The sequence below is a fragment of the Clupea harengus genome, chromosome 10, assembly GCF_900700415.2.
Source record: "Clupea harengus chromosome 10, Ch_v2.0.2, whole genome shotgun sequence".
NCBI lineage: Eukaryota > Metazoa > Chordata > Actinopteri > Clupeiformes > Clupeidae > Clupea > Clupea harengus.
In genome coordinates, this window is record NC_045161.1 from 1730502 (window position 1) to 1748126 (window position 17625).

Consider the following 17625-nt stretch of genomic DNA (forward strand, 5'->3'; position numbering starts at 1 on the left):
AACCAAGGCTGACTTCAGTCAGTTTTTTATTGCCACAAGCGGCACACTGCAACACACACGTGTATTTTATGAAGGCGACACAGGACACAAACACACGCACACGCAGGCCTGAGGTCGCTGTGAAATGTACGCTCTGCATTTCACCCATCCCGGACCGTCCTTCCTCCAGGACCCCCCAGGAGCAGTGGGCAGCTTCTCAGCGCCCGGCGTTTTTGCATGTTTTTTCTGTTGGGGTTCTTATTGGAGGAAACCCCTTGTGAACACAGGGAGACCATGCAAACTCCACTAAATAACTCAAGTAATTAAAAACAAAAATAAACTTTCCGTTTAGAAAAAAGGTTTCAAAAATGAAAAACTAACTTCATCAAGGAAGTTGTTATTTCCTTTTAGCCAGGGAGTCATATAAATGCACATAGATGTAAAAGACAGAGATATTGAACAGTTTAATGCATAGGCTACGGGTAAATGACCCACCTTCCAGACGCAGTGGAGTAACACAAGCCTACTAAAAAGTAAATATTGGGGGAACACACAAAAATAGCATCTTTAAATATGTTCTACAGCTACACAACATATCGATATGTTCAACAAAACACATAAAAACATATTTTTTAATGTTGGCATGATACGATCATGTGACTCTTTTTTTAATTTAGGTTTATGAATTTTATCTTTTCCCTAAAATGTATGTCAGTTCTAGCGTCGCAATGTAAAGTTATAGGAGCGGTCTTGGAGCTGAGTACAGCCACAGCAATCCTGTGATACTTTCCCTTTAATTTCATTTTCCCGCGTTTTGCCAAAGGGTGAAAGTTCAGCGGAAGTGAGGACTGGGTCTGTATTTAAAGGCGCCAACAAAGAAGAAGTGAAGGATCTAGGCACGTAAACCTGCCATCTTCTTCGCATATTGCCATACATTGAGCATATATCCGTCCGGAGTTGCCATAGACTGTGCTGTCCTTGTCCCTAATCTATTAAAACATGCCAGAAGAAACTCCAGCTTCTGCCAGTGCCGTAAGGTAAGGGTACAATTTTAATTTGATTTGATCCGTAGCTTGTTTGTCTATTAGTCGGCTGTGTGCTTGATGGTTTTTTTTGTTTTGTTTCTTGGCTAGCTTGCTAATGTAACAGATGCGGAGTGAGCGTATTCTGGAGAATGGCGTGTCGTTAGTGCGATTTTTCTTGCTGCTGCTAGTCTTATTATTGCAGGCAGTCGAATGGCGTGGTGGGAAGCCCATACCAACTTACTTTCTATTGGCGGGAGAGTTGCTTCTACACGATTCTAGTTGGTCTGTCATTTTGCTCAAGCAAAATGCCTTTTTTATTTCCCTCCCGCTAGCGATAATGGCACCACTATTTCCGCGAACTGTGAAGCCAAGATCAGTCTCACCAGTAGACCTACCTTGGCTAGCTTACTAGCTAGCTTTGATATGTGTTCGTTAGCTATTGTTGTCGGGACGGCAAAACATCAGTTTGCGTGGCGAAACACCGATGGTTGTTAACCGCAAATACAAGCAAGATTTGGTTGTTAAGTGCTTGCATTACGTTTTGGTAGGAGCGATTTATAGCAATTTGTAGTTTGTGGACGAAACGCGTTCATTTTAATGTTTTTGCGCAGAACTTTCGTCTTTGTAAGCATCGTTGGTGCTTTTGTTGGTAACCGTTTGTACAGTTAACGTAACGCTGTGCTTTTGGATATGGTGAGAACCCTACTTTAACAGACGTTAATGCTCTTTAAGCAATGTGCTAATATCTTGTCTAGCGTATTGCAACTTTAATGAGTACAGACTTGTTTGGGCAAGGCGCACGCCATGCACGTGATGCTTGACGTGGTTGACAACAAACCGATTCTACAGCACTTGCTAGAATCACCTGCATGTACTAATTGCGCACAACTCTGGCGACTTTGCAGGGTGGCAAATACTGGAGTTCGTTCCTTTTCAGAATGATCTGAATGTTGTTTATTTTGTTTATTTTTTCAGCATGGATGAGAAACCCTGTTCATCGAATGCAGCGGCTGCAGCAGATGGGTGAGTGTATAAATAAATAAATAAAAACAAACATACTTTTCCTTATTGCTTAAAGGTGTCTTATGCTGTTGTGCTCTCAGCCTAGAGGATGTACTGGAAGAGGCCAAGAAACTGATTGGAACTGGAAATAGACACATGGTCATGGGGGATGTGGTCTCTGCAGTCGGTGTGTTCCAGGAGGCCTGTGGGATGCTGTGAGTAACAGCTGCATGTTTGGGCTTTATTCCTAAAAACTCAGACCACCAGTCACATTCTAAAATGAGATCTACGGTACTTTGTTTAGGGCTGAGAAGTATGGTGATACTGCTGATCAGTGTGGAGAAGCATTCTTCCTTTGTGGAAAAGCCCTACTGGAACTCGCCAGGTACGGCCAAAGTATTTCCTGTTATTTATTAATCCCGAGATGTTTACCTGTTGTGGAGTTTAGTTGTAAATGCTCAAGTGCAGCGCGCGCGTGTGTGTGTGTGGTGGTTGATGCTGATGTAGCTGTATTAATGCCTTTTTTCTGGTGTTGCAGGATGGAGAATACTGTTCTTGGCGATGCTTTGGAGGGAGTTCCAGAGGAGTCTTCTGAAGAGGGTGAAAAGCAGAATGACTCAAAGATTGAAAGTGCTGATAACCTAGATGGTTGGTTTCCAATTGAATTATTTAATTAGCTTTTTTTTAATGTTCTTTGCAACTCTGGCTTTATCGAATAATTAATGGCAGCTAATTTTTTTTAACTTTGAATTTGGAAGGTAAATTAGTTCAGGTAAACTGTAAGGTAATTGTTGCCGGTAGAGGGATTAATCTGCCTGCGCTAATGTCCATGTTTGTGGCTATGTAGAAGAAACGAGGGATGAGCTTCGAGTGCAGGTTTACGATGCTATGGCTGAGAAGACAAACATGAATGGCGATGCAGAGAAAGCCAAAGGAACACCGGACGAAACTGCAGAAGTATCTAAAGAAAAGGGGGAAGAGGTGGAGGGTACAGAAGAGCCAGAGGAAATGGTGGTAGACGCAAAGCCTGAAGAACCTACAGTCTCTGAGAAGGTTGCAGAAGAGAAACCAAAGATGGAAGAGAAGCCGGTGGTGGAAGAGAAGCCTGAAGAAACTACAGTCTCTGAGAAGGTGGAAGGAGAGAAACCAAAGATGGAAGAGAAGCAGCAGGTGGTGGAAGCAAAGCCTGAAGAAACTACAGTCTCTGAGAAGGTGGAAGGAGAGAAGCCGGTGGTGGAAGCAAAGCCGGTGGTGGAAGCAAAGCTTGAAGAAACTACAGTCTCTGAGAAGGTGGAAGGAGAGAAACCAAAGGTGGAAGCAAAGCCGGTGGTGGAAGCAAAGCCTGAAGAACCTACAGTCTCTGAGAAGGTGGCAGAAGAGAAGCCAAAGGTGGAAGAGAAGCCAAAGGTGGAAGAGAAGCCAAAGGTGGAAGAGAAGCCAAAGTCTGAAGAGAAGCCTGAAGAACCCAAAGGTCTCCCAGAGAAAGAGGATGAAGAGATGGAGAAGGATCTTCCAGAAGAAGAGGGCGATGCGTCTGCCACCAAGTCTCCCATAGAGGATGGGGTGAAGGATAAAGTTGAAACGACTGCCTCTGAGGACAAGGTGGAGAATGGTGTAAAGAAGTCTGAAGAAAATGGTCATGGGGAGACGAAGGAGGATGACAAGATGGACGAAGGAGGTAGAACGGAGAGAATGCGTGGGGATTTTCAGCACTGGGGTTGAGGTGTGGGTTTGGAAGCCCTTTGCACGGTGGTTTCTCTTGCTGCACAGGGGATTTGGACAACACTACTCTGACCCCCTCACCCCCGACCCCATTACGCTGCCTTGGTGTGTGTTTATTGGCTACACATTCATTTCCCTTGTGATGTATTTCAGATGATGATGACGACGACGATGATGAGGATGAAGACGAAGAAAATGCTGAGGATAAGGTTTGCTTTATTTCAATGGTGGACACTGCGGTCAACCAGACTTCTGACTAGTTAGTTGACGGGTTAATCAGATCTTTTAAAACAGTTGAGTCAAATGCCTTAAATATGCGTGTTGCATCGCTTCCATTCACACAGGAGAGTGAGGATGAAGTGGGAAACCTTCAGCTGGCTTGGGAGATGTTGGAGGTGGCTAAAGTAATCTACAAAAGGTAAGGCAAAGTGTATTTCTGCCTCCCATCCTGAATGGAGGATCAGGAGAAGGAGGTTTTATTTCTTTATTCTGTCTACAGGAAAGAAGGCAAGGAGGACCAGTGATGATGGCGCAGATCTTCTTGAAACTAGGAGAAGTTGGTGCTGAATCTGGTATGTAATAATAAAACTTTATTTATATAGCACCTTTCATGCAAAAGAATGCAGCTCAAAGTGCTTTACAGCAAATACATAATATGCACAAAGAAATTACATGCACATAAAAATAGACATCAAAGAAACATAACTCAGATACAGTGCAAAAAAAATTAAATTATAATTATAGATATATTTAATCTAACCCCTTAATATCACCAGTAGAGAATTAAATTAAAAGTGTATATATATATATATATATATATATATATATATATATATAGTGCGAAATTTAGGCCTCTTCTGTATCAGTGCCCCTTGCCCAGTAATTCACATGCTATTTAGTTGATGTGACCCGGATTCAGCTTCTGGATGAGTGACGAGTGCTTGTGTTGCCTAACTGCTAGTTTTGTGTGTTACAGGGAACTATGGTCAAGCCCTTGAAGACTTCCAGGAGTGCTTGGCCCTGCAGCTCAAACACCTGTCACCCCACAGTCGTCTACTGGCAGAAACTCATTACCAGCTTGGCATAACCTTCAGCTTCACAAACGAGTATAAACAGGCCATCGACCACTTCAACAGCTCTATTAAAGTGATCGAGACCAGAGTGGGTAAGATGTCTACCTATACTCTAGTTTATGTTTGTGTCAGTCAACTCGACTCGCCCTGTTCTAAGCCATGAGCAACGGTGGAAAATGACATTCTGATGTCCTGCCATTGAAGCTTCTGCCTGCTTACATGCCTCCTAAGTAACTTTATTAAAAAAAATAATCATAATAATAATAATAATGACATGAACGTGGATTCCTTCTCTTCTGGCAGCCATGCTCCAGAAGGTGATTGAGAAGGCGGAGGAGACCGTAAAGGAAGACCAGACCGAGCTGGACGAACTGACGCAGCTGCTGCCTGAGATCAAGGACAAGATTGAGGATGCCAAGGAGAGCCAGAAGACCGCTGCTGCTGCTTCTGTTGCCATTCAGCAGACCATGGTGAGCTTTCATTCCTTTCCTGCCTGCTCAGTGTCTTGGTACAGGGGAACCAGTTTAAAATGGCTGCCTGCTCAGTGTCTTGGTACAGGGGGACCAGTTTAAAATGCCTGCCTGCTCAGTGTCTTGGTACAGGGGGACCAGTTTAAAATGGCTGCTCAGTGTATGGGTACAGGGGAGCCAGTTTAAAATGCCTGCTCAGTGTATTGGTACAGGGGAGCCAGTTTAAAATGCCTGCCTGCTCAGTGTATTGGTACAGGGGGACCAGTTTAAAATGCCTGCTCAGTGTATTGGTACAGGGGAACCAGTTTAAAATGCCTGTTCAGTGTATTGGTACAGGCGAACCCTAATTTAGGTGAACCGGTTTAAAATGCTTAATATCCCCCCCCCCTGCCCCGTCCATGATCTTCTCAGGGTGGTGCCTCCACATCCTCTGCATTCCCAACTGAAAATGGTGGAGCTTCCTCTTCCTCCTCCACGGTCAACCAGGTAAGCATCCCCTCCACCCTCTCCTTGTGTGCCTGCTTTCTGGTCTGACTGGCTGATTAATCACTGGTGTGCTCCTGCCTTTTAGATTTCAGTCAAGCCATCCAAGCCAGCAGAGGGGGCTGCGTCCTCCAAATCCGCATCGGACATCTCCCACCTGGTGAAGAAGAAGGTGAGCGGACTGGAGATAAAACCCCTCTTCTCCTCCTCTTTGGAGGCGCACACGGCATGCCCTGTAATGTGCTAATGTCCTGTATGCCGTGTCCAGGTTCTGAACCCGTAACTTCAGTCCAATCGCCCGCCACCTAGCCCTAGATTCCATTTCTGCCCTCGGCCGAGTGGGAACTGCTTGCTTCTCTTCCACATCTAATCCGCCTGCTCCAGGGCACTTCATCACATGCCATTCTCCCCCCCCCCCCCCTTTTCATTTTCCTGCCGTGTGTAAATTGCATTCCTTCTTTGAGATTTGAGTACAATTTGTGAGGTGGTTGTGCTTGTGGTCGTGCTGCCTTGGAGTATCTGCTGTGTAGTAGGTTTGTGCAGTACTGTGTTTGCTCTCTAGGTGGTGCACTTCTGTGTGTATTTGCTCTCTGGCTTGATGCTGTTTGGTTGCCATTTGTCTGTGATGTGGTAGATTTTGGAAGGATTAGAGTGAGTGAGTGAGGGCGTGATGTGTGGTGGCCCGCCAGCGATTGCCCCCCAGACCCATTTGTCTTGTCCGCTTTGTGTTCCTGAACAGAGGAAACCAGAGGAGGGGAGCCCAAAACAGGCCAGTGAAGCTAAAAAGGTCAAACAGGAGGCTACTACAGTAAATGGCAGTGGGGACTCCGCAAGCAACGGCAAAGGAGTTCAGGAGAAAAAGGAACAGGAGGCGAGTTGTTGATAGGATTCCCAGACCCTCTCCCTCTCCCTGGCCTACACTAGAGCAGGGGGCAGAAGGCTCATCCGTAGCCCAACTGTCCTATTGGTTCCAATAGTAACCTCTGCATTTCTAATGGAGTATTTGGCCAGTTGCAAACCGCTGGTTTTTTTAATGGAGGTTGGAAGGGTGGCAGCAGCTTGTGATCAAACGTTTTTTTTTTTTTTTCCCTCTCCCTTCAAGGATTACCCTGTCAAGACTCACTTGAGTTGGCTGTTGGACTTGAATGAAATTTTCATTTCAGTTAGGTGTGTTTGATGTTTGTGTGTTAATGTTGGTCTGTTGCTTCCTCCTTTTAGGCCTCAGCGTGATTCCATTTCCCTGGCAACTGACCAGTCATCCCTCTACCAGCAGAGCATGCTTAGCCCCTTCAGATAAAACCTCTGTGTTGTAAATAAGTCCCTTTTTCGTCACTATGATCTTTTCTTCTTTGTCCAATTTTTGTAAAATTGTAGTAAAAAAATGAAATAAAGAATATTTGCAAAGCAATTTCTGTATTTATTGCATTTGATATGACCTCTGTCTGTTAAAGTCCATTCTACTGGCATGGAATTCAGTTATCTAGGTACATTTGTAGTTGTGAGGACATGTGTCTGGAGTATCTTAATCAATGCACTGGATTAGATTAAATCGATCTACTCCTATGTCAAGCTCCCTGAAGTTCATTTTTAGCCATTCCATCCCCAGTCAGGCATGTCCAGTATAGGACTTTGTCCTCATCTTGGATGGCAACCAAACCTGCACTGGGCTGGAGTGGTAGAGTTGGACATGCTTTAAACAATCCCATTATTGGGATGGGACTGGACCCATTGGCTTAAGTGGTTCCCTGCAGTGGGAAAAGTAACCCAGTTCTTGGTGCACAACCTGGTGGGATGGATAAAATGCCAAGTTTAAATGCATAATTAGTTTGGGCTATACAATATAACCCTGTGTGGGTTTTATACATGGTTATACAGAGGGTCATCTGGCTTAACGGGTAATGAATGTTACCTCTCTAAATAGTTTGGCCAGTAGCCTTGAGAAGACCTCTGGCTTGCTCTGGAGCCTCTCTGGTATGAGTTGATGGAGGGGAGGAGAGGTGAGCAGTGGCTTCTGTGTGTCTGAGGCGCTTAGGAAATGCACCAAAGATCTGTGTGCATCCTAATCGAAAGACAGCATGTCAGTAACTGGACATTAGGGTGCATCAAAATACACAATTCCAGCATATTGATCTGTCTGGGTGCTCAGTGTTACCATCCATGCAAAAACAATAAATGCAAAATATTTTTGCGATACGTGGTGATCTAGAGATGGAACGGCACATCAGCTTTTACCCATTGGGGAGCCATGATAAAGCGCTTCATTTTTTTATGTCGTTCTCTGGTGCCACTTTTGGCTTTGGTTTCAATGTTTGGTTTCAAGAACTAGAATATGCATGTCCTGAAGAAAAAACCAGTGCAAAAAATGCAAAAGTTAAGAAAACACCCAAAACGGCCCATTTTCATATTTTTCACATGCTGTGTTCCACCTCTAAATCTCAATGAACTTTCCCCAAAAAATTGCAAAAGTTATTTTTATGTGTGTCCAAACAAAATGCAACCCCAGACAGTTTGATTTGTTGAGATTTAATTTTTGCATTGCAATTTCATGCACCCTAATGGACATGCTAATGAATTAACTTCATGTGTTTTGGTGGAGGTTCCTCCGAATGTTTAAGAAATCCAACTGTACATGACTTTACCACGCTTAACTGAATAGTTCAATATGCATCACTATAGGACAATGAACACCATTTAAAAAAATATATAAATCAAAGCAGTCCACACCGCATGGTCAAACTGTGCAGAACTAGAGCTGTGGCCCTTAATTGGAGGATGATAATACATATATTACTGTATAATATAATGCCGACTTCACTGCGAAGGGAAGAAACCTCACCTTCGCCTCCGGTTGGTCCAACTCCTGGTGCCTGCGCCCGTCGGCCACTCTCACACACACACTGGCTCCCGAGAGCAGCTGCACCTGCCAGAGGAAGGAGACCGCTCAGTCCTGTCAGTCAGGCTTACGGGTCTTATACCAGGTGCGTTTAGTTTACTTTAAAAGAAGGCTTCATACCTCATTATTCTGCAGCAGATCCTTTAGAACATGCTTGCATTTCCCATTGCTCAATGCACTAAGCACTTTCTAGGAGGGGAGTGAGAGGCAGAGAATTCCAATGTGACCATTTTCATTATGACTCTCAAGAGTAAATTCATATTAAAAATAAGTGTAACATATACAAACTGCAAATGATGTTTTCTGTCGGAACTAAACAGAACAGTTTGGAAGTAGCAGAACTCGATGGGCTAACCTGTGACGGGGCGCCGTGAATGAGAGGCAGCTGGTAGCTTGTTGTATTGCAGTATCCACGAGTAAAGATGGGCACAGCTGCCCAACACTGCTGCCCAAGTTTTAGACAAAGTCTCGTTTCCTGACCATCGTTTAGGTCGGGCATGTCGTCGGACGCCTCAGTGGGAAGCACAGACACTGCATAGAGGTGGATGATGGCCGTCATGAACTGATGGTACACGCGCCCATGGAAAGACTGCAGAAGAGATTAGAGGCAAAAGGTGTTTCTTTTTCAAATCGTGTCTCTTTTTCCACGTTTGTGTAAATTAATAACTGAAATCTTCCCAGAGTTGGGACTTCACCGGCTTTACTACCAGATTATATCAAATCAGCCTGTGAGGAAGTGATCTGTAAATAATCTGGATGGTGAAATCAGTTGGCTCAGTAAATGAGTAGATCTACTTCAATTTGAATATTGCTCCTCTTTACCCTTGGTATCAAATTAAACGTATTGTATAAGATCATGTAATCAGTCTAGTTAAATATGTATTGCGAGAATGTCTCAGAATAGGCAGTTTAAAATGAAAAAGTGATACAACTTGAATTTTGAGTACCATGAATCCATCGGACCACTGGGGGGCGCTGTGGCTGCTGTTGAGAGCCAGGCGCTGGATGAAGTTAGGGTGGTCGTAGGCAAGCCAGGGAGGACCCTGATAAACTGCAGCAGGGGGGCAGAGAGTGCATATGCCCATGGGGAAGGCAGCCCAAGGCAGGTTCAGAGCCCTGTCCACACACACCTGCAGGACCAGAGCACACACACCATCACCGCCTGTCTCTCTCTCCACGGCACACACAGATCAACCATCATCACCTGTCTCTCTCCACGGCACACACACATCATTTAGACCTGGAGTGCACCATCACCGCCTGTCTCTCTCTCCACGGCACACACACACATCATTTAGACCTGGAGTGCACCATCACCACCTGTCTCTCTCTCCACGGCACACACACATCATTTAGACCTGATCGAGTGCACCATCACCGCCTGTCTCTCTCTCCACGGCACACACACACATCATTTAGACCTGGAGGGCACCATCATCACCACCTGTCTCTCTCTCCACGGCACACACACACATCATTTAGACCTGATCGAGTGCACCTCGGTGTCCTGAAATGAAAGAAAACAATCAGCAACGATTTCTTTGGCCTTGTGCCTCCAACTCACCTTGAAGCCGTCGGAACAGGAGTAGCGAGAGAGCAGGCTCAGGTTAAAGGGCTGTGGCCAGATGTAGTTGTCATGGCTCAGTTTGTGGAATATCCAGTCACCGATCTCCAGGTCTGATTTCGGCTCGGTACCCCATAAGTCCCCGGCGATAAAGTGGGCAGCCTCTCGCACACTAACAGAGGACCTATGGGAGATTCAATCATGGTATTTTTTAAGTTTTAAATGAATGAATACATGACTTGCCTGCTATATCACACACACAATCACAATTAAAACAGAGGCTTTATGCTTCACACCACAACATACCATTCATAATGAAAGACACAAACCACAGATGACAAAGGTTAGTTATGAAAGGCCATTATGTTTGCAGCTGAGGGCAACATATTCTGTCTGTTCAGTTGCTGATGTACGTATATCGGTCAGAACAGGTTGAAGGGGCGGTCTGACCTGTGGATCATGGCAGATAGCAGACGTGCTTCTCCAGGAGTGGGCCTGGCAGAGCTGGAGTAATACACCCTGTCGGAGTAGTGGAGCCTGGGGGAGAGCTGCTCTAGCTGTGGGGCCTGACCCTTGACCTCTGTATGACCCTTGACCTCTGTGTGAGCGGCTCCTTGACCTGGAGCTCTGGACACTCTCACCAGCACAGTGGCGCAGGGAACAATCCTGTGGAAACACAAATTTGTCCAAATGATTTGCAAAAATCGATTTTCCAATTGTAATCTGCAGGTAAATAAAGGATAATGCACACATATAGGTAGGATTAGGGTTTGTCTCAACTTCCCTGTACCTGCTGGAGCTGGACAGGGCCTGTGAGGAGAGAGGAGCGCCCGCTGCTGGACACTTGTGGTATAGTCTGAGCTGGTGGGCACCCTCGTTCAGAGATACCTGATAAACAGCATGTTCATTTGTGAACTGAGGCACTAACCAAGGGGAGGACTACGACACGTGAGTGTGAACACAGATAAAGCAGTGTGGATAAGAGGCCATTTATTTAGTGAATAGATCAGAATGATTTAACACGCTACCTTTTCTGGGCTGGTGTCTACACTGGCTTGTGTTTCACTGCCAGACTTCACAAACAGTCCGAGAGCTGCCCATCCAATGATAACTGTTTTCAGGCTAAACCGATCCACTGTGTAAACCTTTTAAAAGCAAAGGCAGAATAAATTGTCCAGCATTATGGTCAGCAAGGGCTTGACTGATCTTCAGTCTTTACCTTCAGTAAAACAGTGGAGGAGGGTGGAGGAGTTGGACACCGTAGCTCTAGACGGAAGTTGTAGGAGGGCTCGAAGATGTTGCTGTCCAAGTCAATACCTGTAGCTATGTCAGGGCCCACTCTGAAAATACAGCAGCATTTTACACATTTTTCACATTTCAATATACTGCAAATCATTACAAACAGGCTACTTTCACACATAATACTGTGCTGCTCAAAGAAGCCCACCCATAAGTGAATATAAGGGCAAACCAAATATGATGGTTTTTCCAATGACATTGACAGTAAGACTCCTTTAAAGCTGTGTAAAAAAGTTATCGTCTGATATGGCTCACTGGTTGTAATGGTGGTCAAAGACTCCCCCCATGACCCTACTGATGGTAGAACAGTCCGGAAGGAAGCGGGCGCCATTGACGTGTAGGATGACCACATCGCCTTGGCAAAAGGGCTGCGTTGGATGGTTCACTCGCTCACAGAGGATAAATCCCCCCTGAGGGCATCAGAACATGGGCATAATAAAATACAGTGCAATAATATTTTGTATTGTATCAGTAAAGTCACCCTTCAAACTCATCTTACGGATATTAACATGAGGGCTAAGGATGAAATCTATTTGGGTTAGTTGTGACTGAGCCCTGACCTCACGGCTGTGTGTGGGGGGGTTTGGGTGAGCGTGAGCGTGAGCGTGAGCGTGAGCGTGAGCGTGAGGGACTGGAGACTCAGGAGGGAGAGGGAATGGAGAGGCCTGTCCACTGTAGATGTGCAGTCGAACCCCAGCAGCACCACCGTAAGCCTTGAAAGGCTTCATCAGGCAGTCATCTGGCTGTCACACACACGCACACACACACACACACACACACACACACACACACACACAGACACAGACACACACACACAGACACAGACACACACACACACACACACACACACAGACACACACACACACACACACACACACACAGACACACACACACACACACACACACACACACACACACACACACACAGAGACACACACACACACACAGACACACACACACACACATGCACACAAACACACACACACACACAAACACTTGAACAATCATTCCTATAAGCATTTAAAGACAAACATCCATATCCACAAAAATAAATAATACTGAACATGATGGGGTTGACTGAATTACCCTTAACATCACACTGACTATGAATTGAGAAACTGGCTGCATACCAGTGGATTGAGAGAGACCACGGCAGGGACGGGCGTGCAATAGAGTGTGCATACCAGTGGATTGAGAGAGACCACTGCAGGGACGGGCGTGCAATAGAGTGTGCATACCAGTGGATTGAGAGAGACCACGGCAGGGACAGGCGTGCAATAGAGTGTGCATACCAGTGGATTGAGAGAGACCACGGCAGGGACTGGAGTGCAATAGAGTGTGCATACCAGTGGATTGAGAGAGACCACGGCAGGGACTGGAGTGCAATAGAGTGGGACCAGATGAGTGCCTGTGTTCCAGAGGCTTCTCCTCTCCTCTCCTCTGGACCCCTGGGCTTATTAGGAGAAGGGTGCAGAACACATGGACTAGTAGATCTAGATCTCTTCAACACACTTATTATCATACCCATTTTCCCCACAGAAAGCTGGCACGAAGAAAAAGACAGCTCCCTACTGTGTTTGACTAACTCACATGGAGACCCAGGCCTAGTGAGCCTGATGGCCCCCCAGGCTACAACACATTCCTCACGGGTCGGGAGGTTCCCCGCTAGAACCCCCCCCGTCTCCCAGGGCGGGACCTCTCTCTGCCACAGTAGGCGTCTGAAGAGCGCAGCACCATCGGCGGGGAGATGGTAGAGGCGTACGATCAGGATCATGTCCCCTCTTGGCTGGATGGCAGGAAAGTAGGCCTGATGGGTACGTACGTCAAGCTTTCTTTGAATGTTTCCCGTTGTGTAAATGTGTGCATGTTACACTGGCAAGCAAATACAACAACATCCCCTCGGAGCATAACACAGTAGAAAACATCATTTTGAAAGTCTCTATTGGACCAGATGCCGGTGAAATTCCCAAAGTTTCCATTAATTCAGACATTCATCTGTTCAGGTAAAAGTGTATGTGTTTGTGTGTGACAGGTGACAACAGTGTGATCAGACATAGTATATACTGCATATGTACAGATGAGATCATAGTATGTACTGTATATGTACAGATGAGAGCTTAAGCACCTGTTGTTCCCCGTATATAAACTGTCCATGTGTGATGCTGCAGGACGCTGTGGAAGAACAGCAGAGCACAGCAGACCTCCCACACATGATGACCTACAAGGGGGGTGGGGTGGGAATAGCAGGAATGAACTGATCAGAATCATAACTTTTGTCTTTTAAGCAAATTATCAATTCAACAGTTCCCAACAATTCTTACGTGTGTGTCTGAGTGTACTTGAGGTGTACTTTGACCTTAGTCTTATAGCCAACATATGAATGTGTGTCTAATGCAATCAGGAATGCATTGGAGTCTTTTGTGAAATGTAAATTGCACATTGGAGTACGTGTAATATTTTCATTGTTTCAGACTATTGCTGAACCCACCTGTCCGGATGTGCGTCTGTATCCCGTCAGCCTCAGACTGCCTTGTCCTGATGGGGCCCCCTTCACCCTATCTAGGATGACTCCAAAACCCTCCCTCTTCCTCTCCTCTCCTTTCACAGCTTCTAGATCACTACAAGGCAAAAACATCAGCACCAACTGAAACAGATTAACAGAAGTTGAACTGCTGTGCAATGTTATTCATGACTACTTTAGTACTGAAAGGCTATTTGAGGGATTTGAGGGATTTGAGGGACCTATTACTACTAGTCCTTTGTGCAGCCAACAGCCATATAAACGATGGTAAAATACTGCCTACATCATTTCAGTGAATCATTTCAAACCTGTTCTTGTTCTTGTTAGGTTAGTTAGTTAGGTTAGTTTTGATGTGTCATTAGGAGTGGTGGACACCCTCTTTCACCAAGAACCATAAACATGAGTAAATGAAACGAAGTGTATCAATAAGAAAGGTGGCAGAGTGTTCAGATAGTTCTATAGAAATGTTAAGAGCATTCATGCTGTCCTGACATTACTGACTAATAAGTTAATAAAAAAGACTCGACAAAATAGGTAAGGAGTTCCAGTTTGACAATGACTTTAATTGCACACAAAAAAATGTAATTCTATTATGCATGAATCAGCATCCCACGATTCTTTCACACAATGATGTAAACACTTGAATCATCATTCACAAAGGTGAGAAAGTGGCCCCAACCCAGAGTTCTGGAATATTGAAATGATACAAGGCCAAAATAGCACAGGGACCGGTCTACAAGCGTAGGACTTTTTCCAACTCCAAAATGATCTGGATTTGTCTGGAACACCAGGGTTGGGGCGTGGTCTCTTTCTCACCTCTGATTGGACCCCTCCACAGTGGGAGGGTCCACCTGATCAAGAGAGGAAGGAGGACAAGGAGCAGAATTGAAGAGAGGCTGTAGTGATGTCAGATGATGGGGCGCACTCCCTCCATAGGCCACAGAGGCCTGCAAAGACAACAGAAACTTTCCTTGACAAAGTCACTCAGCCCACACATCTTGGCAGAAAGAAAATGTTGTGTCTCTCTTCCAACAAAGTGTATGCATGTTTCAGAGTGATGTGTTTGGGGGATACATGATTGGAATATATTAATGTTTCCTACCAAGGCAGGGTACTTGTAATGGCTTCTGTCACTTGGATCAACTTGAGCTAGGGATTGAACTTCACCATCACGTGCATTTGCCACTCGCAGATATAACTCCATATTACCAAGCTGTACAGAAATAAATCAATGTAAATAAACAATTTACATTCGAATGTATTAGTGAAAAAGAGGAGGAATACTTTATCTGTGTCGACAAAACCGGGTGAAACAACATAATAACATAATCAATATCATTCCTAGTAATATCATCTGCGTAAGAATATGTGGTCCATCTGAAGGATATGAGTGAGGTTACATGAATTCAGTCTCATTCATATGCTGAGTTATGTGAGGTGCTGTAGGTGTGAACTTGTGACTCTATTGTAGGCCCAAAGAAGAGAGAGGAGAAACCAGTACACCACACCTGCCCGTCTACCAAACCTCTTGGGTCCGAGTGCTTCTGTCTGTGCAAGCACGGCAATCCAAACTATTCTCATTTGTAGTTCCACGTTGGTGGAACGAACTGCCTAGTACTACCAGAGCAGGGGCGTCGCTCTCTACCTTCAAGAAGCTTTTGAAGACCCAACTCTTCAGAGAGCACCTCCCTTCCTAACTGGCACCTTGACTAGCGCTTAACTTGCACTTCAGCAGTTACATTCCTGCACTTTTTTTTCCCTTTCTAGGTTGTTTTTCTAATTCTTATGTAAAGTAGTATTTATTGTTACACCATGTTCTTTATTGCTCTTAGCTTGACTGTTCTCTCCATTGTACGTCGCTTTGGACAAAAGCGTCTGCTAAATTACTAAATGTAAATGTAAATGTAAAATGCTTCTACAGTATTAAACCTACCTGGGGCACTGAGTTGACCTGTCCCGATGACAGGGATGGTTTCACAGGTAAGATCCTAAAAGGAACCTTCCAGTATCCACTCTGGACCTGGTTTTGCTGGTCAAAAAGCTGCAGCCGGGTCCAGCCACGGGACACCAGGTCCTGGATCTCCTGGCCAGATGGATCCAGACCCCCAGCGGCCTGAACCTCCACCAGCAGAGAGAGGGAGGGGGATGGCTGTATCCTTTAGGAGTATTGAGGAAGATATTAGACACATTCATCTTTTATTAAATGATTGTGTTCTCGTGATTGGGTTTGGGTTATTTATTTAGTATTTATATTTAATGTGGTGATTCGTGATTGGGTTTGGGTTATTTATTTAGTATTTATACTTAATGTGGTGATTCGTGATTGGGTTTGGGTTTATCAGTGTTTGGGTTGAATATGGATGTTTTTTTTTCAAAATGTGGCATTTCTCCAATCCTGGAAAAGTTTAATCGCTCTCTGTAATGTGAACTAATTTAATACATATAAACCTTTTAAAAGACCAAATTGCTATTCTGACCTTGGCACGGGCTGCTTGGCAGCCAGGATAGCGTAGTTGCCCACCGTGGGCAGGTCGTAGGGGTAAGGCAGAGCCCCAGCGGGTTGGCACTGCACAGGGGGCAGGGGGGTGGGGCGACCCCGCTCCTGGCCCAGGGAGAAGAGCCCTACCACCAGACGCACCGCCTTGAGCGGGGCATCCACACCCACTAACATGTCATAGAAGATCACAAAGCCAGCACTGCGAAATCAGACACGCAGAGGCATACAGATGTTAAGACACCCAAACACAGAGATGCAAACACATACACGAACATGACCTAAACACTACCAACCCTATATATATATACACACATACGGTATATACAAATGAAATGAAGAAGTGAATGGATATAGACTGAAACTGCTGTGTGCATGCGTGGGTCTGCCTGTTAGTGCATTGTTCTTCTAGAAAAGCTTGCTTACGCAGGGTCATATGGAGCTGGTCCCAGTGTGTCCCAGGTGTCCAGGAGGCGTCTACCCAGCAGGGGGGGCTGTGCTTTACACTGCTCCTGAGTTAGCAGGGACACAGCAATGAAGAGCATCAAGACCTCTAGGAGTACTGTGTGTTGGGTCTGTGCGTGGGCCAGGAACTATACGTGACCTCAGAATGCCGAGGAATTTTAACATTAACCTAAATTGTGTAGATGTGGAAATTCTGTTTATGCACTGAACAAGTGAATAGACAAATGAATGAATGAATGAATGAATGAATGAAAGACTTGTAGAATGAAAGAAAGACAAATGTGTATTTCCACCACTTTGTGTGGACCTCTGTGATTGACACGGTTTCCGTTCAATCAAATCTCTCCCAACCCTTAGGCCTTAGGAGGTAACACTCACCAGAGAAAAGGGGGCCTGTAGCTGAGCCCCCAGTCTTCCCGAAAAGAGGGGTGGAGGTGGGGGCGGAGGGGGTTGGCGGTGTGCCCTGGTCCTCTCCACCTCACGGCGCAGGCTCTCTATCTCCCCCTGCAGGCCTGCCAGCTGCTGCACGTGCTGCTTCTGCATGAACTGGACCTCTGCACCTGCTGCAGGGTTGCCATGGAGATAACACTGCACTGACAGTCTGAGCAGACACACAGTCATTGTGTTGATATGGC

At 45.4% G+C, this 17625-nt stretch overlaps 1 protein-coding gene across 1 annotated transcript; it reads left to right on the forward strand.

The window, feature by feature from the left end:
- The first annotated feature begins 841 nt into the window (after window positions 1-841).
- On the forward strand, window positions 842-7162 carry LOC105904433 (nuclear autoantigenic sperm protein (histone-binding)). Its single transcript, XM_042708818.1, is given in 17 exon segments — window positions 842-1016; window positions 1980-2027; window positions 2108-2221; window positions 2311-2391; window positions 2545-2654; window positions 2854-3416; window positions 3453-3684; window positions 3882-3937; window positions 4073-4146; window positions 4228-4247; window positions 4250-4300; window positions 4705-4893; window positions 5105-5271; window positions 5683-5757; window positions 5843-5926; window positions 6494-6625; window positions 6973-7162. Coding segments are annotated over 17 exon segments (2046 nt in total). The 5' UTR covers window positions 842-978; the 3' UTR covers window positions 6985-7162.
- Window positions 7163-17625: the final 10463 nt, after the last annotated feature.